This window comes from Ranitomeya imitator, chromosome 9, assembly GCF_032444005.1.
Source record: "Ranitomeya imitator isolate aRanImi1 chromosome 9, aRanImi1.pri, whole genome shotgun sequence".
NCBI lineage: Eukaryota > Metazoa > Chordata > Amphibia > Anura > Dendrobatidae > Ranitomeya > Ranitomeya imitator.
The window spans coordinates 46,920,007-46,943,858 of NC_091290.1; the positions used below are offsets into that span (position 1 = coordinate 46,920,007).

Here is a 23,852-nt window from a genome sequence, read left to right on the forward strand (position 1 = left end):
TGTGAAAAAAAAAGCTGTGCACATGGTGCAGAAAAATCTGCGCAGAAACACTGTAGATTTCAAAGAAGTGCACGTCACTTCTTTTGTGCAGTTCTGCAGCGTTTCTGCAGCAGTTTTTTCTGCACCATGTGCACAGCTTTTTTTTTCACATTGATTTACATTGTACTGCACAGAAACTGCACAGAAACTGCACAGAAACTGCATCAAATCTGCAGATGCAGATTTAGTGCAGAAAATTCTGCACCACATTTCCTACGTGTGCACATAGCCTTACACGGTTTGCATAAACGTTTCTTTCGTTTCATCCAAACCTACAGTTGAAATGTAAAGGGTCTGTGGCAACTACAAACCTTGTTAAATGATATGGGTCACTGAGAGCATCCCCTGATCATGACTTCTTTCTGCAAGGTAAGCACCGCTCTCTGCAGATTGCTGGCTTCTGCCTACCAGTGGGGAGACCCTTAAAATGAAAAGCTGTTACAAAAAAGCTTTGGATGCATGGAATTTGTGCTCAGGTCTGATGTACGGTTGTCTTGGCTCCTGAAGTGGCAGTCACAGGAGTATCTCTTAGAAGCCTTTTAGTAGGATTTAAGGGGTTGTAAAGGATAAGGCATCCAATGGAACTAATCAATATGAAATTGGTTGGAATTTGACACCCGGAAGCTCCACTGAAGAGTAAATAGAAGCAGTGGCCGGATGTAATCTTAGTACAGGGTAGAACGTCGTCGCAGATCTGGACATGGTTTAGTGGCCGCTGGTGAGTGCTATACAAGTAATTAAGAACCTTTGAAAAAGGCTTGTTCTCATTGGGTTAATCCATGAGGACTATTCTCAGGACAGGCCATCAATATCAGATCGGTGAGGGTACGACTCTCAGCACCCCTGCTGATCAGCTGTTTGAAGGGATTGCATTGATCTGTAGAGCACCACGGACTCTTCACGTCTTACGGAGCAGAGTTCCATATTTTTTGCAGCAGCTATGCTTGGTGTCATAGCTCAGTACATTGTTGTCACATTAAAGTGAATGGGGCTGAGCCACAAGAGCGTACAGAGCAGCGCCTAGTAAACCATGAAGGGCATGCTGAGATCGCCGGAGTACCACGGCCCCTTCAAACAGCTGACTGGCGGAGGTGCCAAAACTCAGTACCCAACCGATCACATAATGATGGGTTTATCAATTTGGAAGTACCAGATAATAAAGTTAAGCCCCCTATACTGGCATTATTTGAAAGATACCAAGAACTCCACACTTAACATGGTCACACTGATGGCACAAAGCCTAAAGCCAAACTACAACAATCCTCCCCTCATCATTAATGAGAGATATAGGAGGGATGCTGGGTTGCTGTTACACATATTAAAAAGTAAAAGTCCACATATTAACACGTCTTTTCAGGTCAAAACTTTATTTCTTCATGCAATGAAATCTCTTTTAGGGTTCGGGCACACAACCAAATTTCTTGGACGAGTGTTAATCGTGGTTTTCACAAATAGTATTCGTACCCATGATATTCTTTGGGGATGTGTACGTGTCCGATTTTTTCACAAAAAATTTTGGAGGAAAATGGAGGGTGCGTCTTATGGTGCGAACGCAGGCTTACCGGGGAATTTGCGGCAGCTGAATCGGCTGCAGAGGTGTGGCGATGCTGCGGCGGTGTGTGGTGTGGAGTGCACCTGAGCAGGGTCCTTTCCTCAGGATGCCTGGGGCAGAAATGTGTCCACGGCGAGCGCATCACCAGTTTCTCTGCGGCCATCTTCCTGAAGCCGTGGGCCACCGGAGGATTCAGGAAAATGGCCGCCGCAGGCCGCGCATGCGCAGATTGAGATCTCGGTGGCACTCAGCTTCAGGAAAATGGCTGCCAAGATCTCAATCTGCACACGCGTGGCCTCTGGCGGCCATTTTCCTGAAGCCTCCAGCAGCCCACGGCTTCAGGAAGATGGACGCAGGGAAACCGTTGATGTGTTCGCCGTGGACACCGGACAGCAGGGTGGACACATTTCTGCCACCGGCATCCTGAGGAAGGGACCCTGCTTCGGTGCTCTGCCTCACTGCCGACACCGGACCCGCAGAATCGCACCCCAGCACTGCAGCATTGCCCCACTTCTGTCGCCAGAGGAAGGGACCATGCCTCCTGTGACCCCGCAGTACCACCACCGCTCCTCAGGTAAGATACCTTAAATTCGGACAATAAGATGGAGCCCTATCTCATAAAAATCTTTTTTCTGCTATTTTCCACCCCAAAATTTGGGGTGAGTCTTATAGTCTGGTGTGTCTTAGGCTACTTTCACACTAGCGTCGGAATCTCCCCGTCGCAATGCGTCGGGCAGAGATTCCGACGCTAGCGTTTGACGCACTGCACAAGGGGTGCAGCGGATGCATTTCTCCGGCGCATCCGCTGCCCAATTGTGAGGTGCAGGGAGGTGGGGGCGGAGTTCCTGCCGCGCATGCGCGGTCGGAAAAAGCGGTCCATCAGGAGCAAAAAACGTTACATGTAACGTTTTTTGCTCCCTGCGGTCCGCCACAACACGGCGCAACCGTCGCACGACGGTTGCGACGTGTCGCAATGCGTCGCTAATGTTAATCTATGGGGCAAAAACGCATCCTGCAAACAACTTTGCAGGACGCGTTTTTTGCCATAAACGACGCATTGCGACGTCTGGCAAAAAACGCCAGTGTGAAAGTAGCCTTATAGTCCGAAAAATATGGTATATTCCAGTGCAAGGTTTTTGGCTGCTTTGTCAGATTTCATAGCAAAATTCTGGCAGACACTTTATAGGAGTGCAATGCTGAGGTATGTGCTGCAATGTCTACACTGTTACTATGTTCTGTACGGTAGACTGCCATACATTATCAAAACAAATGTATTAATTTTGAGAAACAAAACAAAAATATCCCGTATATAAAAACCCAAGGTATAAGACCCATCATGTTACTTATCACATGTAAATTACACATTAGAAAAATAATAAAAACAATTCCAGGATTGATGCTTTATGTTCATGTCACTTTCCCTCCTCTCCCCCCCAAAAAAGACATAAAGTGATCCAAATAGGCTTATGGTCTCCTAATTTGTCACAATCATCCCGCAAAAAGTCCTCACACAGTTTGGCAACACAAAAATAAAAACATTACAGCTCTCAGAATATAGGAAGGCAAAAACTTGTGAAAGTACCGTATTTACTCGAGTATAAGCCGAGATTTTCAGCTTAAATTTTTGGGCTGAAAGTGCCCCTCTCGGCTTATACTCGAGTCACGGTCGGCGGTGGGGTCGGCGGGTGAGGGGGAGAGAGCGTGTCGCATACTCACCTAGTCCCGGCGCTCCTGGCGCTCCCCCTGCCGTCCCACGGTCTTCGGTGCCGCAGCTCTTCCCCTGTTCAGCGGTCACATGGTACCGCTCATTAAAGTTGTCAATATGGACTCCACTCCCATAGGGGTGGAGCCGCATATTCATTTTTCTAATGAGCGGTAACGGTGACCGCTGACAGAGGAAGAGGCTGCGGTACCCGGAGACCAGCTGTCCGGGGGAAGGAGCCAGGGACGCCGGGAGCAGGTAAGTATCTCATAGTTACCTGTCCGTGTTCCACACGCCGGGCGCCGCTCCGTCTTCGCGTCCTCTTGCAGTGACTGTTCAGGTCAGAGGGCGCGATGCCATACTAGTGTGCGCACCGCCCTCTGCCTGAACAGTCAGTGCGAAGAGACGCCGAGACGGGACGCTGAGGAGCTGCAAGCAAGAGAGGTGAGTATGTCGTTTGTTTGGTTTTTTATTGCAGCAGCCGCAGCAGCATTATATATTGCACAGATTTATATGGAGCGTCTATGGGGCCATAATGAACGGTGCAGAGCATTATATGGGGCACAGCTTTATGTGGAGCATCTATGGGGCCATAATGAATGGTGCAGAGCATTCTATATGGCACAGTTTTATGTGGAGCATCTATGGGGCCATACTGAACGATGCAGAGCATTATATATTGCACAGCTTTATGTGGAGCCATAATGAACGGTGCAGAGCATTATATATGGCACAGCTTTATGTGGAGCATCTATGGGGCCATAATGAACGGTGCAGAGCATTATATATGGCACAGCTTTATATGGAGCATCTATGGGGCCATACTGAACGGTGCAGAGCATTATATATGGCACAGCTTTATATGGAGCATCTATGGGGCCATACTGAACGGTGCAGAGCATTATATATGGCACAGCTTTATATGGAGCATCTATGGGGCCATACTGAACGGTGCAGAGCATTATATACGGCACAGCTTTATATGGAGCGTCTATGGGGCCATACTGAACGGTGCAGAGCATTATATATGGCACAGCTTTATATGGAGCGTCTATGGGGCCATAATGAACGGTGCAGAGCATTATATATGGCACAGCTTTATATGGAGCGTCTATGGGGCCATAATGAACGGTGCAGAGCATTATATGTGGCACAGCTTTATATGGAGCGTCTATGGGGCCATACTGAACGGTGCAGAGCATTATATGTGGCACAGCTTTATGTGGAGCATCTATGGGGCCATAATGAACGGTGCAGAGCATTATATATGGCACAGCTTTATGTGGAGCATCTATGGGGCCATACTGAACGGTGCAGAGCATTATATATGGCACAGCTTTATATGGAGCATCTATGGGGCCATACTGAACGGTGCAGAGCATTATATATGGCACAGCTTTATATGGAGCGTCTATGGGGCCATACTGAACGGTGCAGAGCATTATATGTGGCACAGCTTTATGTGGAGCATCTATGGGGCCATAATGAACGGTGCAGAGCATTATATATGGCACAGCTTTATGTGGAGCATCTATGGGGCCATAATGAACGGTGCAGAGCATTCTATGTGGCACAGCTTTATGTGGAGCATCTATGGGGCCATAATGAACGGTATGGAGCATCTATTTTTATTTCTGAAATTCACAGGTAGCTGCTGCATTTTCCACCCTAGGCTTATACTTGAGTCAATAAGTTTTCCCAGTTTTTTGTGGCAAAATTAGGGGGGTCGGCTTATACTCGAGTATATACGGTAATTTATGTTAAAGTAATAAAACATAATGAAAACTATATAAATTTACTATCACCGTCATTGTATCAACCCAAAGAATAAAATTGACCACTCTCATACATGTCTCACACGGAGCTTGTTGTAAGCTATTGTGGGGGGCATTTTCATCTTTCCCCAGTGTGTTGCTGCCTGAGTGGTTAGCATCAGAAGAAAACAGAACACCACCTCAGTGAAATCTCTCTGGTAATACCCACTTGGACATACATACTTGTGTATACACTAGCTGAAGAGTTGCCCGGACATAGTAACTAACTGTGGATTCTTATAACAAATTCTAAGGATTATATTGCACATAAAAACATTTCACATCATATAGTCAACACTACAGATTTGCAACACAAATTAACTAAATGATTACCAAAATATTGATAGTATTTTATTTTCAACTCAGTCAGGGACTTTTGATAAACATCATTTTTGTTTTTTCCTTCTGGTGCAAAGATGAACATTGCACATAAACAAAAATAAAATGAAATATACACATATTTGGTATCGACGTGTTCAGAATCATCCGATCTATCAATAAAAAAAGCATTGACCTGATCGCTAAACAGCGTAGTGAAAAAAAAAGTCAAAACGCCAAAATTAAGTTTTTTTGGTCGCCGCGACATTGCATTAAAATGCAATAACGGGCGATCAAAAGAACGTATATGCACCAAAATGGTATCATTAAAACATCAGTTCGGCGAACAATTAATAAGCCCTCACCCAACCCAAAATCACGAAAAATGGAGACGCTACGGGTATCAGAGAATTGCGCAATTATTTTTTTTTAAGCAAAGTTTGGAATTTTTTTCACCACTTAGATAAAAAAGAACCCAGACATGTTTGGTGTCTGTGAACTCGTAATGACCTGGAGAATCATAATGCCAGGTTAGTTTTAGCATTTAGTGAACCTTGCAAAAAAGTCAAACAAAAAACAAGTGTGGGATTGAACTTTTTTGCAATTTCACCGCACTTGGAATTATTTTCCCGTTTTCTGGTACACGACATGCTAAAACCAATGGTGTCTTTCAAAAGTACAACTCCTCCCGCAAAAAATAAGCCCTCACATGGCCAAATTGATGGAAACAAAAAAAAAGTTATGAGCGAAAAATGAAAATAAACAAAAAGTCCGGTCATGAAGGGGTTAAGCAATTGTCTTTGGTATATGGAATTGCCTATTAAGCAGTTTTGTTTGGTGTATGGCATTGCCTGTAAAACTCCTGCACCTCACGCTCCTCCTTTATACACAGCACTCTCATTTTCCCCTCGCTCTTTTTTTCAGATTTTATGGTAAAATGAACAAAAATTAAAAATGGCTGCATTGTGAAGGGGTTAATGGTACACTCAAGTATTTGGGGCTGTGGGATGCATTTATGGGGGGCTTTTAACACAAGATGACACTCAGCCACCCACTAGACAGGGAAACAGACACTTACGTCACCGCACAGGTATAACATGATATCAGCTGTGTTTTCACATTTCAAGGCAGATTACACGAATAAAGACCAATAAAGGTGACATTTACCTCAGAAACCATTAATATCAGCACCATTCACCACAAGGAGAGAACTACCTGGGCCATCATTCACCTCAGGAGCATTTCCCGCCTAGAAATAGTACAGAACCTGAGGAAAGCCGGCAGTTGTCGCAATGATTGCTGGGAGTTGTAGTTTAATAATCACTTCTGCGCATTAGATAACAGCAGACGTGAACTACAGTGAACTACAATTCGTAGAAATCCATGCGCCGCGAATGGTTTCTGGGAACTGTTGTCCAGAGAATGCAGAAACAAACGCTAGACGGGGACAGTTACACTACAAATCCCAGAAATCATTGCGTGATCAATTCTAGGCGTGAAATAGAGGTTGTTGATGAGGAGGAGAGCTCTCTTACATGAGAGGAGGGTGGAGGGCATGATATGAGTGACTGCTGGGGCGTGTAGTTTCCCTGTAGCTAAGGAGCCATTCTCCTCAGATTATATAGATAACGTTAGTCAGCTTTCAGCAGCATGAATGTATAAATGTCACCATTACTGTTAAATACATTCACTGTTGAAAGCGCCATCACATTTCTCTGACGTGTTGCGTTTTTTTTTCTCCTCTCATGATTTTTCCCCATCTTTCGATAACTACGCTGTCGCTATGGCTATGTGGAGTGGGTGTGGCTCGATACATACACACACTGAACATATATATATATATATATTTACATATAAATATATGTATACATAATATATAATATTTAAAAAATATATATATATAAAGTATATATACACATACATACACACATATCTATATCTATCCATCTATCTATATATATACATACATATATATCTACTATATAATTGTCTAAGGGTCACTTCCGTCTTTCTGTCTGTCTGTCTGTCTGTCACGGATATTCATTGATCGCGGCCTCTGTCTGTCATGGAATCCAAGTCGCTGATTGGCCTCGCCAGCTGCCTGTCATGGATGCCGCGATCAATCAGCGACGGCCACAGTCCGATTAGTCCCTCCCTACTCGCCTGCAGTTAGCGCCCGCTCCATACTCCCCGCAGTCACCGCTCACACAGGGTTAATGCCAGCGGTAACGGACCGCGTTATGCCGCAGGTAACTCACTCAGTTACCGCTGCAATTAACCCTGTGTGACCAAGTTTTTACTATTGGTCACACAGTAAAAACATCTAATATTAAAAATAATAAAAATAAAAAATCATTATATAGTCACCTTCCGCCACCTTTCCCGCTCATCGCTACGCTCCGGTAACCGCTCCATGCAAGCGGCAAGTTTCGGTGGCAAGGATGGTATGGGAGAAGGACCTACCATGACGTCACGGTCATGTGACCGCGAAGTCATCACAGGCCCTGCGCGAGAAGGACCTGCCATGACGTCACGGTCATGTGACCGCGACGTCATCACAGGTCCTGCGCGCTTGTGCGAGAAGGACCTGCCATGACGTCACGGTCATGTGACCGAACTACAAGGGGCCCTTGGAAGGTGAGTATATGTTTATTTTTTATTTTTTAACCTGTGACATACGTGACTGGGCAATATACTACGTGACTGGGCAATATACTACGTAGCTGGGCAATATACTACGTGACTGGCCAATATATTACGTGGCTGGGCAATATACTACGTGGCTCTGTGCTGTATACTACTTCGCTGTGCAATATACTACGTGGCTCTGTGCTGTATACTACGTCACTGGGCAATATACTACGTGACTGGGCAATATACTACGTGGCAGGGCAATATGCTACGTGACTGGGCAATATACTACGTGGCTGGGCAACATACTATGTGGGCTGTGCAATATACTACGTGGCTGGGCAATATACTACGTGACTGGGCAATATACCACGTGACTGGGCAATATACTACGTGACTGGGCAATATACTACGTGACTGGGCAATATACTACGTGGCTGGGCAACATACTATGTGGGCTGTGCAATATACTACGTGGCTGGGCAATATACTACGTGACGGGGCAATATACTACGTGACTGGGCAATATACTACGTGGCTGGGCAATATACTATGTGGCTGGGCAATATACTACGTGACTGGGCAATATACTATGTGGCTGGGCAACATACTACGTAGCTGGGCAACATACTACGTGGCTGGGCAACATACTACGTGGGCTGTGCAATATACCACGTGACTGGGCAATATACCACGTGACTGGGCAATATACCATGTGACTGGGCAATATACTACGTGACTGGGCAATATACTACGTGGCTGGGCAATATACTACGTGGCTGGGCAATATACTACGTGGCTGGGCAATATATACTACGTGGCTGGGCAATATACCACATGACTGGGCAATATACCACGTGCCTGGGCAATATACTACGTGACTGGGCAATATACTACGTGGCTGGGCAATATACTACGTGACTGGGCAATATACTACGTGACTGGGCAATATACTACGTGGCTGGGCAACATACTACGTGGGCTGTGCAATATACTTCATGGACATGCATATTCTAGAATACCCGATGCGTTAGAATAGGGCCACCATCTAGTATATATATATATATACTAGTATATATATATATATATACACACACACATATACATATATATATATTTAGGTGCCAAATCCAATAGTATATATGTGTGTGTATATATATATATATATATATATATATATATATATATATATATATATATATATATACACATATATATATATATATATATATATATATATATATATATATATATATATATACACACACACATACACAAATACTTTGATTGCCAATATCTCTACAACAAAGAGGCACAGTATAATAAAAAAATAAAAAAATGCTTGGCAGACACTTACATTGTGTGTCCAGTTCACATTAAAACTTTAGTGATCTTGGTGCTTTTGGAGGGTGTTAAGCAAAAAAAAAAAAAACACAAATGCTGAATCATATAAGCCAAAACTGACTATGGCAGTAAAGGGTTAATCTATCAGTCGGAATTTTTAACTAATTTACATAAAAAGCAAAACAAGGCCGCGCTGAAGGGTCTTCATCTCTTTGGTGTTAGATCTCACTCGGTACTGATGGTACACAGTCACCTGTAACCTCTATAGTTAGAAAAGGCTAAATAAAAAGAAAAGATTTATTTACTCCATAAGTTGCACATCTGAACTACGGCTCGGGTCCTTTGAGCAGAGTTACAGGACTTCAAATAAAGCAACATGAAAAGCCGCGCAGACAAAACTTTGAGCGGTGTGAAAGGAAAAATGAGAGGCCTAAGAGCAGCACTTCCAAAAATAATAATAAAAAAAGGAAAGGCGGATGAGATACCATGGGCACAGGATACAGCACACAAAGACAACTATTGATGTAGATGTCCCAATGTGAAGCTTAAAAAATGTCACAGAAAATATCTCACATTCTTCTAACGAATGAGCTGGTTTAGAAGAGGAGCCCATCTTTTCACTACTGCAGTCTTAGGCTGTGTGCACACGTTGCAGATTTTTCGCTCTAAAAATGCGAAAAAAACGCATACATTATGCATCCCATCATTTAGAATGCATTCTGCAATTTGTGCACATGATGCGTTTTTTTTTCCGCGAAAAAAACGCATCGCTGCAAAAAACGCAGCATGTTCATTAATTTTGCGGATTTTTTTGTGGATTTCCCACTATATTATTGCATTGGGAACCTCCGGAAAAATCTGCAAAAAAAACGCACCAAAAGCGGACCAAAAACGCGAGAAAAACGCATGCGGATTTCTTGCAGAAAATGTCCTGTTTTGCTCAGGAAATTTCTGCAAGAAATCCTGAACGTGTCCACATAGCCTTAAAGCTATAACTATTATTTCTCCATTAATATATGTGATGTAGATCTAGCAGTTCTTGAATGCTGAGCTGTGTATAACCCCACCCACACCACTGATTGGCAGCTTTCTGTGTACGCTACGCATAGGCAGAAAGCTGCCAATCAGTGGTAGGGGCGTGGTTTAACAGAATTTCTGTTTTCTTTTTCTCCTTGGTGAGGGTCACGATCAGTCAGTTTTCATTGCTACCATTTACTTGTACTTATGACTATCACATTTAAATTCTATTTTTCATTCTAGCTTTTTTTTGTGGGTAGCATACACTAAAGACAGCATTTCTGGCACTGATATTAAATTTTTATAGCATTTAGTGTAGGGGATAAGCAAGATGATTGTTTTAGACTTAAGTTTTATATATCAATTTTGCATATTTTCTACAAAATAAAACATTGTTAATTGCAAAGATGGTTATTTTTGTGATATTTATTTTTTTTATTTTTTTTTTACAATATTTACTAGTCCGACAAGGTGGCTTGTACATGCCACACTTACAGAACAATAATACACTGCACTACTTGTGTAGTGTAGTACATTAAATCTACCGGTAGGCTTCCGCAAACTGAGCTCCATTCTTTTGTTAAAGGGCTTTGAGTACACAGCCAGTGTGCCATTAGTCAAGCAGAAAGCGCAGAGGAAGAGGTTAAAGAAGTAGTTTGGCCCAGCTAAAAGCACTTGTGAAGATGTGATTAAAACATCATTTGTTTTAGCAATAGAGCACCGGATTTTGTCTTATGTTTCGCAGACATACATGTCCATAGATGCAGTTTGGGGGAGCTGGAACGAGCTGAAGACCACCCTTGAATGGAGTGGACACGCACATGCTCAGGGTCCACTCCGTGCATTGAATTGTTAGATATAGGTGGCGCCTTACTCGACGGTCCAGTAAGCAATGAATGGAGCTGAGGTCACCTTCACAGTCCCATTCTCAGGAATTCAAGAGCCCTGATTTCGCATCCCAGCGGTCGGACCACCAGTGTGATCACGTTAAGTCCAAGTTTTGTGACTAGCCATTTAATATAATTCGTATAAGGCAAACATCTTATTCAGCATTTACTTGTCATACTTGTATGTTTAGAACACAATGGAAACCAAAAGTACAAATATCAATTCTAACCTTTGCCGTCTGAAGCAAAGCATCTGACAGATCCTCGATTTCATCTTCACTGCTGAAAACACTCTCAAAGTCCTGGTATGTCCAGCTATCAAACAGGACGCGAGGCACTGGAAGAGAAGAAAGCAGAAATCGCTCGGTGACTCAGATAAAGGAACAATGGACTTCAGAACGACTGTCCTGTCGACAGCAAGAACAACCCAGCATGCTGCGATATTTTTGATGTAAAAATGATGGAAACCTCAAGGGATTCCCAACAGACTTTACATAATCCATAGGAGCCAGTTGGTCACCATTTCTATCTACCATGCAAAAGATCAGGAACACACATATGTATGTGAGTGTGTGCAGGGTAAGCTGGCGTCCAGAGTTATCCTATAAACAACATTCATCATCTATCCAAAAAATGAATGATAATTGTATGATTGATGGCGGTTCGCCTCTGACTTTGAGAAAAGGGGGTCCCAAAGTCCCCTGTGTAAATGAAGTGTTACTGAGCATGTGCGACCACGGCGCTTTTAACGGTCTATTAATTTGTTATAACAGTTATTGGGAGGAGTGGTCGCTCAGAAACGATTCATTCACACAGGGGAGTTTGGACCCCCGTTATGGTGATTGGTCCTGCTGGGACTAATGTGCAGACGCCCACAGTCATACATACATCACATATCATGCAGATAGGTGATAAATGCTGATTATGTGAGAACTACTGATGAGGGAATATGCTGGTATAAGGTGTTATCTGAGCATGCTCAGGTGCAAGCAGTGTCTTCAGTGTGCTCAAATACCATGTTTGAGTCCCCGTGGCTGCACGTCTGGCTACTGTTCTACAGCCGCAGCACATATAGGGATTGCCTGTTTGTTATGTAATCCCTGCACGTGTTGCAGCTGTTGAACAGCCGTGAAACATGCCGCCACAGGGACGCGAACATATTATTCGAGCACGCCGAAGACACCTGGTTAGCACCTCAGCACATGCTCAGATAACATCTTATTCCAGCACATTCCCTCTTCACTAGTGAAAACGCCCTTCATGGGCAGTCAAATAAGAAACAGAATAGGTAATTGAGTGCAGAGGATGACCGTCGGCAGCAGGAAGGAGAAAGTTGCGGACATCCAGCTGACAGTGCAGGGAGTCTTATGTAATAAATAATATATATATTTTTTTAATCAAAACCGGAGTGTGGTAACAAACATAAGAGCTTCCGCAATTCACAGCTCTCTGATTAACAAAATCATTGAAAATGAACATAAAAGGTGAAGAGATGTAGAAGGGGTAAGAGGGGGATGCAGCTGCAGCACAGCACTGTATAAACTTACCCATCTGGGTGCTCTTGGAATTCTTTTTAATGTCTTTTATCCATCCTAAAAGAACAAACAACATCATGAAATATGAAGCTGCTTTCCTGTACTTATTTATAGTGATATTGTCTGTGCCACGTCTCACTTTCTAGAGCGGCCATATTCAGTTTGCTTACAATCTCCGCCTGCTCTCTTATACACCTTCTTTTCTAAGAACCTGGGACAGATAACGCCTGACGAGCAAAAGAAAATAATTCTAACAAGCTTTTAAAATGTCCATTAGTATCTGACACAAGGAGAGTGGGTGCAGCGCTCTGAGGACCTTTTATCTTACACAGGCGGCTCTTAGAATAATGTTCTCACATCCGGTCACTGGGCAAGGGCACATAGCACTTGCCCGGGATGTGAGAACATTATGCAGAGTGTAGTCATAAAGCTGTCAATCAAGGGCGTCGCGAAGTAAGACAGCTCATCATTGAGAGGACTAGGAGATACACAATGATTTTATCAAAGTTAGAGCAAGAAGCATAGTAGGAGACATCCACCTGGAATTAGGTTCTCTGTCCCTATTTTATGCTGCCCTGAGATTAGGAGGCATACACTTGATGAAAGACTTGCTTTAAAGCGCTTAATACAGAATTCGGTATATATAATTGTTTTTGCGATGGAAAACTTTTTTAATGTTTTAACGCCCATTAGTTGATCCAATTAAATTGGCTTCAGTTTAAAACTATGGGACAAATAGGAGTCCCTGGGTCCTCAACCAACTTTGTTTTTTTTGTGAATTTCCTTTATGCTTTTGCTCCAACACTAAATACCAATCCCATCTTCCAACAATGTCTTCGATACTGTTTGATTTCTTTAGTATATTTAGGCTTAAAGGGGATTTCCAGTGAAAGCAAGTTGTCACCTATCTATGGTTGAAAAAAAGCTCAGGGAGAGCCGAAACGCGTCGCCCGCATGATGCTTTTGTTTGAATGGAATAAGAATAATCTTTGAAGAAACAAGTGTTGCTCGTCGATGTTCAGTACGACACGGGATGCTATCAACAGTCGCTTGCACCATGAGGTTTTTGAGTGGTTACTGGATTTCTATCACTGTCCATAGAATAGCTGATAACTTGCTACCAGTGAGTGACCATCACCGGGACTTACAATGATCGGTGGAACAGGGAATTTTTATGCCAATTTCAAAATAAACCAGCCGGTCGGATGTCTGACTGCTGCTCCATTCCTTGGAGTTGCCAAAAAAAACGAGTGCAGAGCTCAGCAGCCCCATTGGGAATGAATGAAGCAGGAGTGGAGCAAGTGCACTGTCACTCTATTCTAGTGGGGATAAACGTTCTGCCGATTATCGCTGCTTCCAGAGGTCGGCCCCCCATCGATCAGTTAGTATAGGTGATAACTTCTTTTCTCCGGCCAACAACAAGGACTCACCTTGGTCAATGTCATGCAGTCCGGTCACCTGGTAGGACTGTCTACCTTTTCTTCTAATCTGCAACCACACTGGAGAAATGAGGGTGAATTTAGATGCAAATGCTTTAGCAACATCGTATCCATGGCCATTCCACTGTGGGTAGAAGAATTGTAATTGGATGTTAATAGTTTTTTTTTTGTATAAAATTGCCTTTATAGACTTGAACTTCTACACTGGGCTTTCATTCTATACAGACAGGAACATTTCAATGCATGTGGGTGCAAAAAAGCAAGTTTCAACAAATAGTAAAGCAAGGACTCTTCTGTAATGTGAACCCAGCCTGACACCTCACTATGACTTGCTATATCCAGAATTATGGTAGGTATCGGGGCGGTTCAGGCATACAAGCTGCCCCAGTACTAGCTGTATATTAGTATCTATGACATGATACTCAGGTTTCAGCAAACTCAGAAAGGAACAGGACGTTAGCATTACTTTATAACTTTGCTGAGAGCCGTGGTCCCACTGAGCCGATGCACCGGTCCTTGAGTCATTTAAGGATGTAGATGAGCTGACCCGCCACCTGGTGCAAACTGGGGAATGCAAATTTTACTTTCCAAGCAGAAAAGAAGCCTCTATTCTACATGGAAAGCAAGTGGCAACCATGTCCAGCCACTAGTGCCAAGACTGCAGGTGTATCTGTCCCAGATCAACATTCACCTCTGCCTCTGGAGGATGCATGAAAAGGAAGATATGGAGGGGATGAGGACGTTTAATTACCTTTACAGCCCCAACTGTACCATGTAATTACTGTCTAAATTAAAAGACAGGTTTAGCTACAATTGATGGTGCATTGTGCCATCATATGCAATACGTGTCTCCAATAACAGCCTTAGCATCCATGACTTCCTAGCATTCTCAGTGTGACACTATGTTATTCTCCATCGGTATTTCACATCACTATTATGAAGCTTCTAGTAGATGACAGCACAATGACTGAGTGGCACAAGGGTGACCTCTTGTGGAAATTCTGAATAGTGCAATTATCAAATTCTAGTATGGCACACACATATAGGCTTCTGTTACGCATGATTTCAGTGATATTACATATTTCTAGTTTCATAAACAATATATTTTAGCAGAAAGGGTGCCGACGTGTGAACCACCAGTGGCAAAGTCTTGGCTAATTTATAAATCTCTTTCAGGATTTATAGGGTTATAAACGGTAGATTAGTAAATCAATCATTTTAGGAAACTTGCCAACATGAATCCTGATATCCTGATCCTCAACAGCCTACAGTCCAAAAGTTTATAGGGACAAAGAGAAAACATGAGAGAAAAGGATAACAGATTAATTATTTTGTGACCAGTCGAATTTTCATTTTTGCACTTTACTTTTTTCCCCTCCCTTTCTTCCATGAGTCACAACGTTTCTATTCTCACAATACTATAACCTTAAGAACGTTTTTGGGTTTTTTTTATCACCAAGTTCTAGTCTTGAATGACACCATTAATTTCACTATTGCTGAAAATGGGAGAAATAACTTTATCTCAGCAATATTAAAATATGGAGAGTCCTCAGTGCTTGGTGCCATCTTTTCAGAAGCTTTCGAGACTACTCTTGTGTATAAACATGTGACTCTTCAGATTTTGTGTTACTCTATTCCTGATGAAGAGACCTGAGGAGTCTCAAAAGCTTCCAATATGTTACCATCTTTTTAGTTTGCCATTAAATGTATCAACCACTGAGGACTCTCAAAATGTAATATTTTTTTTATCTGCTGGCCAACACGGTACCAAAGATTAATCTGAGCAAGAATAGCAAAAAAAAGCTATTTTGTCAAGGACTTTTGGGTTTTTTGCATTTATAGCTTTAATAGGACATGTCCCAATGATAACACTACCTGTCCAAGCACTTTTGCAGTGATAGTATAGGTATTAAAGGGACTGTCTGTAGAAAATAAAACCTTGCCCAAGGAACATGAAGCGTAAAGAAGAATAACAAACTCTATATATCATACTTACTAACAGGCACCCACCAGGATCCAGCACAGGCCGCTCAGTGGTCTGTGCAGAGTCAGGAATTGGGGATGTTACTGTACCACCATCTGCAAGACTACTGTGGCCTGTGATTGACTGCAGAAGTCAATGACTTTATGATTTAGGATGCTCAAAAGACACTGGACGGCAGCAGTCAAGCACACACTGCAGCAGCCTGGCGACTAGTGGGACGGTGACATCACAACTTCGTGTCTCAGGTCAAAGAGCGGCTCACGGGCGAACGTGACAGAGGTTGTTATTCTTTTGCTTGAGTAAAGTTTTACTTTGCCTGGACAACCCCTTTAATCATTCAGGTCCTGTCATTCTTCTCCTCCCCTGTGCTAGGTATTCCAGCGGGCTGACATCATGAGAAATTATCCTATGGTAAAAGTTATCAAAGGAGAAGAAGTAATAACATATATAAGGGCTCTTCTGATAGCAAGGACTTTGGGAAAAAACCTATAATCATTACATTGGAAAATACAACAAAAATTAGTGCGGTCTCTAATTTCTATCATTACACAGGAAATGCAACTATCTATATAATGGCCATGTTATATAATGTGTGACTATGTAAGAAATGAGTGATATCTTACCGGTGTGACATATCCCAGCACGTCCCCAGAAACATGGCGCTCCTTGGCCTGTTTGCTGCAGTAACTCTGGTGATGGAGCACGATGTCCTTTGCCTTGATCTCGGTGGTAACCAGTCCCCGGGACTGTACAGGAGCATCAGACAGGCGAGTCTAGCACAGGGGAACAGATGGCATACATTAGCACAGATATTACAGGATGGAGACAACTTTGTCACTAATGTGTTTTCTGCCATTGAGACCAGTGTGAGTCCTCTGAAATCTCACAATGACAATGATGTGAGCACATAATGTTCTCCGGGAAGTGCAGCCAAAAATGGAGTACAGTCCTCCAGAAGAGAATACGAGCCGTGTAACTAAATGGTCATTGTTATTACAACAATCTCAGCTTAAATCAATAGTATCGCGGAATGTAAGAAACTTTGTAGTATGTCTTTTTGGAGAAATCTGCTTCTTCCTCCACTTATGATACACTTCTTACCCTCTTTTGTCTCCTGAACATATCTACTCTTAAAAAAAAAAATCCGCCTTTGTCAGAGCAAGGACTGCTAGCACATCAGGGGTTACTACAACTACAGTGCCTTGCGAAAGTATTCGGCTCCCTGGAACTTTTCAACCTTTTCCCACATATCATGCTTCAAACATAAAGATACCAAATGTAAATTTTTGGTGAAGAATCAACAACAAGTGGAACACAATTGTGAAGTTGAACGAAATTTATTGGTTATTTTACATTTTTGTGGAAATTCAAAAACTGAAAAGTGGGACGTGCAATATTGTTTGGCCCCTTTACTTTCAGTGCAGCAAACTCACTCCAGAAGTTTATTGTGGATCTCTGAATGATCCAATGTTGTCCTAAATGCATAATAATGATAAATATAATCCACCTGTGTGTAATCAAGTCTCCGTATAAATGCATCTGCTCTATGATAGTCTCAGGATTCTGCTTGAAGCACAGAGAGCATCATCAAGACCAAGGAACACAACAGGCAGGTCCATGATACTGTTGTGGAGAAGGTTAAAGCCGGATTTGGATACAAAATGATTTCCAAAACTTTAAACATTCAAAGGAGCACTGTGCAAGCGATCATATTGAAACGGAAGGAGTATCATACCACTGAAAATCTACCAAGACCCGGCCGTCCCTTTAAACTTTCATCTCAAACAAGGAGAAGACTGATCAGAGATGCAGCCAGGAGACCCATGATCACTCTGGATGAACTGCAGAGATCTACAGCTGAGGTGGGACAGTCTGTCCATAGGACAACAATCAGTCGTACACCGCACAAATCTCGCCTTTATGGAAGAGTGGCAAGAAGAAAGCCATTTCTCAAAGATATCCATACAAAGTGTTGTTTAAAGTTTGCAACAAGCCACCTGGGAGACACACTAAACATGTGGAAGAAGGTGCTCTGGTCAGATGAAACCAAATTCGAACTTTTTCGCAACAATGCCAAACGATGTCTGGCGTAAAGGCAAGGAAATTAGTATATCCCAACAGAGTGCGCGTCATTCATTTTTTCAATTGGCGTAAAGGCAACACAGATCATTACCATGAACACACCATCCCCACTGTCAAACATGGTGGTGGCAGCATCATGGTTTGGGCCTACTTTTCTTCAGCAGGGACAGGGAAGATGGTTAAAATTGATGGGAAGATGGATGGAGCCAAATACAGGACCATTCTGGAAGAAAACCTGTTGGAGTCTGCAAAAGACCTGAGACTGGGACGGAGATTTGTCTTCCAACAAGACAATGATCCCAAACATAAAGCAAAATCTACAATGGAATGATTCACAAATAAACGTATCCAGGTGTTAGAATGGCCAAGTCAAAGTCCAGACCTCAATCGAATCGAGAATCTGTGGAAAAAGCTGAAAACTGCTGTTCACAAACAATCTCCATCAAACCTCACTGAGCTCGAGCTGTTTGCCAAGGAAGAATGGGCAAGAATTTCAGTCTCTCGATGTACAAAACTGATAGACATACCCCAAGCGACTAGCAGCTGTAATCGCAGCAAAAGGTGGCGCAACAAAGTATTAAGTTAAAGGGCCCGAATAATATTGCACACCCCACTTTTCAGTTTTTGATTTTCCATAAAAATTTAAAATACCCAATAAATTTTGTTCAACTTCACAATTGTGTTCCACTTGTTGATTCTTCACCAAAAATTAACATTTGGTATCTTTAGGTTTGAAGCATGATATGTGGGAAAAGGTTGAAAAGTTCCAGGGAGCTGAATACCTTTGCAAGGCACTTTTACTCTATAAAGAGAGGAGGTGGAGGAGAAGTGAGGACCACTTAGCAAGGTGAGGTGTCAGGTTGCATCTTCTATTATACAGTATGAAGAGGAGGAGAAGTGAGGAGTACTCAGCACAGTTAGGTGTCAGGTTACAGCTTCTATTACAGAATGGAAAGAGAGAGGAGGAGAAGGAGCACTTAGCACAGTGAGGTGTCAGGTTACTGCTCCTACTTTACTCTATAGAGAGGGAAAGGAGGAGTGAGAAACACTCTGCACAGTGAGATGTTCAGTTACAGTTTCTATTATACAGTTTGGAGAGAGGACTAGGAGAAGTACTCAGCATAGTGAGGTGTCAGGTTACAGCTTCTATTATACTCTATGGAGAGAGGAAGGAGGAGTGAGGAGTATTCAGCACAGTAAGGTGTCAGATTACTTCCTCTATTATACTGCATGGATTAAGCACAACCACAGATACACCAATCACTATATGCCAATAATTTATAGAATCAACATAAGAAAAGATGTGTATATGCCAGTGACTAGCGTTCTGTGGAGAAGAGTGTGGAAACCACTAACGTACCAGGAAGGAGCAACCACAGCCAACATAGAATTACCCAGAAAAGCTACCAGGCAGAGAGAAGATACAAAAATGCCTTTATTATATCCGATTGGCAAATGATAAAAATAAAATAATAACAATTTGTGCTCACAACAGGGCAATGACAATTTATAATTAAAATCAAAATCAATATGGGAGATGGTACAGGCTGACCCAATTATATATAAAATATCAGGTTAATACAACCCCGAAAAGAAATGTATAAAACCAAAAATCTATATGTGGGATATAACATAAAAAATACATGTACATAATATATATATATATATATATACATAGACCCATATACTATCCACACTATGATGTGAAATGTGTGCAAAAATGTAGAAAACTTGGTAATATTACCGAACTGTATGGTATGTGTATAACTACAATGTAAAGTGCAAAATCAGTGGATAAAAAAATCCTTTTTAAACCATATGGGCCTACCTAGTACACCTCACAATGCATTGTGCAAATAACGCAGAGCAAATAAAGTGCAAGGTGCAAAAATGTGCTAAAACCGTGGGAGCTGTCACATCCACACAAAGGTGCATGAATAAAGCAAATGCGACTGCTATTTATAATGTGCAACTGCAATTTATGGTGTGCTAAATAGCACCAATAGGAGGATCAATGTAGGTAGTTGGAAAGCTTATAGCAGCACAGCACCACCAGGTGCCTAAATTATATGGTAGCGGATACAGAGTGCTCCTCTGCAATCCGAATACAGCCAAGGTCCCAAGTGCCTGTGTAACAAAAAGGGGGAATGTATGCAATCTAGCTGTATAAAAAGGGTCAGACAGGTCCCGTGAAGGGAAGGGAAAAAGTTACAAGCTGAGGATTTAACTCCTGGCATTTTTATAAAGGAGTGGAATAACTTGTTGTTTTGCCTGTCCCAAAGAGGAGGTTTAATCGCAGATGGCATTGCTGCTTCAATGAAACAGAGAGAGACACTGCTATTAGAAAATAAAATTCTTCTGGCAGCTGTTTATGTGGACCCGAGTCATCGTACATTACTGGATGATCAACAGCTTACTGAGGGTATGTGCACACGCTGCGGATTTTGCTGCGGATACGCAGCGGATTGGCTGCTGTGGATTCGCAGCAGCTTTCCATGCGTTTACAGTACAATGTAAACCTATGGAAAACAGAAACTGCAGTGCCCATGCTGTGGAAAAAAACGCGCGGAAACGCTGCGTTGTTTATTCCGCAGCATGTCAATTCTTTGTGCGGATTCCGCTGCGGTTTACACCTGCTCCTTAATAGGAATCCGCAGGTGTAAAACCGCAGGTGGAATCCGCACAAAATCTGCAAAGAAAACGCGGTAAATCCGCAGTAATTCCGCAGGAAATCCGCAGTGCGGTTTTTCTGGCGGATTTACCAAAACAGGTGCGGAAAAATCTGCAGGGGATCCATCTACGTGTGCACATACCCTAAAGGAAAAGAAGCTTTGATTGAGGTAGCAGTTAGGATGGGTGGGCTACAGGACAGCCAAGAGCAAGAGGACTCGGGTCCTGCCAGTGCTGCTGCTGCCGATCCTTCATCCTCATCAGATGAGGGGTTTGATTTTGACAAGTATTTGGACAACATGGAACAGGCAAAGCATTGCTGCAGGGAAAAAGATTCCACTCCCATAGAAAACAGATTGACCATATTTCGGCAAAATTTTTACTCTCAAAGAAGTAGTGAGTTAAATCGTTCATCAAAACTGACTGTGCAGAAGGCAATTCCTTTATACCCTGAAATTGTAAGAGATGTTGCCCATGTAGTTACTGCTTTGCCACTAACCCAAGTTAGTGTAGAGAGGTTGTTCTCTAGCCTTAAAATAATTAGGTCAGATTTGAGGTCATCTATAAAGGAGGATCTGAAGGAGGCGATACTATTTCTCAGAACAAATTCATAGAGTGCACAAATGCTATTCAGTACGTTTTTGTTCAAAACTGTTTTTTTTCCCCACTTACTGCAGAAAGTATAATAAATTGTAAATATGCAGTTTTTTTTTTGTTCTAACGTTGTATTCCAATAAATATATTTTATGTTCTATCTAAATGGCTTGATTATTGTATGATAATAAAGATTAAAAGCCTGATGTTACTATTTTACTACAGTAAATGTATCACTTAAACATGAGCCATGTATGAGGGAATCGGAGTAGCAGTCGTGGAGTCGGTGTCATGGGAATTGAGGAGTCGGAGAATTGGCTTACCGACTCCACACCCTAGTGTAAAATCGTCTGATTGCCTAGAACAGGATCGAAGGCGATCAGGTACCTGCTTTTGACTCTAATAAGCTCAAACATAATAAATATATGTGTATTGAGTTTTTTTCAGCAAAAACACCAAGTTTTTGAGCAGAATTTTATGAGTCGCTCTTTCTGCTCCAAAAACTCCATAAAAATAAAAAAACTTTAGTGTGCACATACCCTAGGGCTTTGATCATAGTAGAGCCTTGAATTATGTTCAAAAAAACGGATCCAGACGCAGGTTCCACTGATTTATGAGATCTATAATCATTGATGGTAGTAATAACACTATAGATTTTGCTCTTTGTGCTGTCAAAAATGCCAAAAGCTTGATAAACCCCCGACAGACCCCATTAACACAAGTGTGAACAGAATTTAATAACGTATCTTTATAGGAACACATTTTTTTAACAAGGAATCACACACCACAAAATAGACACAGAAGAAAGTCACAAAGGGGCAGCTACAAAGTTTTAGGACTTGCCACACAGGCATATTGTAAGTGATCTCAACCGCCTACGCTGGAATATATGGCATCAACAGCTCAGGTTTATAGGGGAGTCCCGCCACAACGGCTGCCGGAGGAAATGCTTTTACTGTGGTTAGGATTTATGGATACTCTTAACATATCCTCAGTGGTCTGTAACACACAGCTACCGCACACAAACGACCTAATATCTGACACTCCACCTTAATGGGGTATAACTCACGGTGAGGCAGCAATTACTCTATAGAATGAGGAATGGAATTTGGAATCCTACAAATTAGTTGCACTTAAAAAGGATTGTAGGATTAGAAATATTGTTCTGCTTTTTCCCTGAGGAACAATGTCACTTCTGCTACTCAGTCCCATTAACCAAATAATGACCAAGTACCATACATGAGATTTACTTTGCCGTGGGCCTTCACCTAGCCACATTATAAATTCTATAGGACAAGGTACAGCAGAGCTGCTGGTTGGTAAATAATGTAATCACAGTGGGCTGGTTTCCTATTGATGCCTCATTTTCAGTGGAAAATGGCAAAATTAAAAATATAAATCTAAACTGTGTGTACTATATATATTATATCACAAATAGAGAACTATAAAGGGGAACATTGTGTGCTAAGTGATGAGGTTGCTGCATATAGTGAGAGATCCCGCGAGTATCCTGCAAAACAGCATCGGACTGAAACTTAAATTCAGCCCTGGTGTTTGAAATTACACAGGCCGATCCCCAGTTTGGGGACTCCATTACTAATATTACCCTGCCTGGATAGAGGTTTCTCCATTAGCATTATCACGTTCCCTGATGAAGATGGGTGAAACGTGCGTTGTGGCACTTACATGACAGGCCCACATATACAGTGGGGTAAATAGGTATTTGATACGCTGCCGATTTTGCAAGTTTTCCCACCTACAAAGTATGCAGAGGTCTGTAATTTTTATCGTAGGTACACCAACTGTGAAAGACAGAATCTAAAAATTAAAACCAGAAAATTATATTGCATGATTTTTAAATAATTAAATTGCATTTTATTGCATCAAAAGTATTTGATCACCTACCAACCAGCAAGAATTCTGGATCTCACAGACCTAGTAGTTCTTAAAGGGAACCTGTCATCTGAATTTGGCGGGACTGGTTTTGGGTCATATGGGCAGAGTTTTTGGGTGTTTGATTCACCCTTTCCTTACCCGCTGGCTGCATGCTGGCTGCAATATTGGATTGAAGTTCATTCTCTGTCCTCCATAGTACACGCCTGCGCTGTGCAAGATTGCTTTGCGCAGGCGTGTACTATGGAGGACAGAGAATGAACTTCAATCCAATATTGCAGCCAGCATGCAGTCAGCGGGTAAGGAAAGGGTGAATCAAACACCCAAAAACTCCGCCCATATGACCCAAAA

General features: G+C 42.2%; 1 protein-coding gene across 2 annotated transcripts in view; it reads right to left on the reverse strand.

The window, feature by feature from the left end:
- The window catches only part of CHID1 (chitinase domain containing 1), a 507,376-nt gene that overhangs the window by 462,018 nt on the left and 21,506 nt on the right, over nt 1–23,852 (reverse strand). For both annotated transcript variants that reach the window (XM_069740216.1, XM_069740217.1), the window contains exons 3-6: nt 16,886–17,035; nt 14,270–14,402; nt 12,852–12,896; nt 11,535–11,641 (exon numbers count right to left, since the gene is read on the reverse strand). In XM_069740216.1, the coding sequence (XP_069596317.1) occupies nt 11,535–11,641; nt 12,852–12,896; nt 14,270–14,402; nt 16,886–17,035 (435 nt within the window). The remainder of the gene's footprint in view (nt 1–11,534; nt 11,642–12,851; nt 12,897–14,269; nt 14,403–16,885; nt 17,036–23,852) is intronic.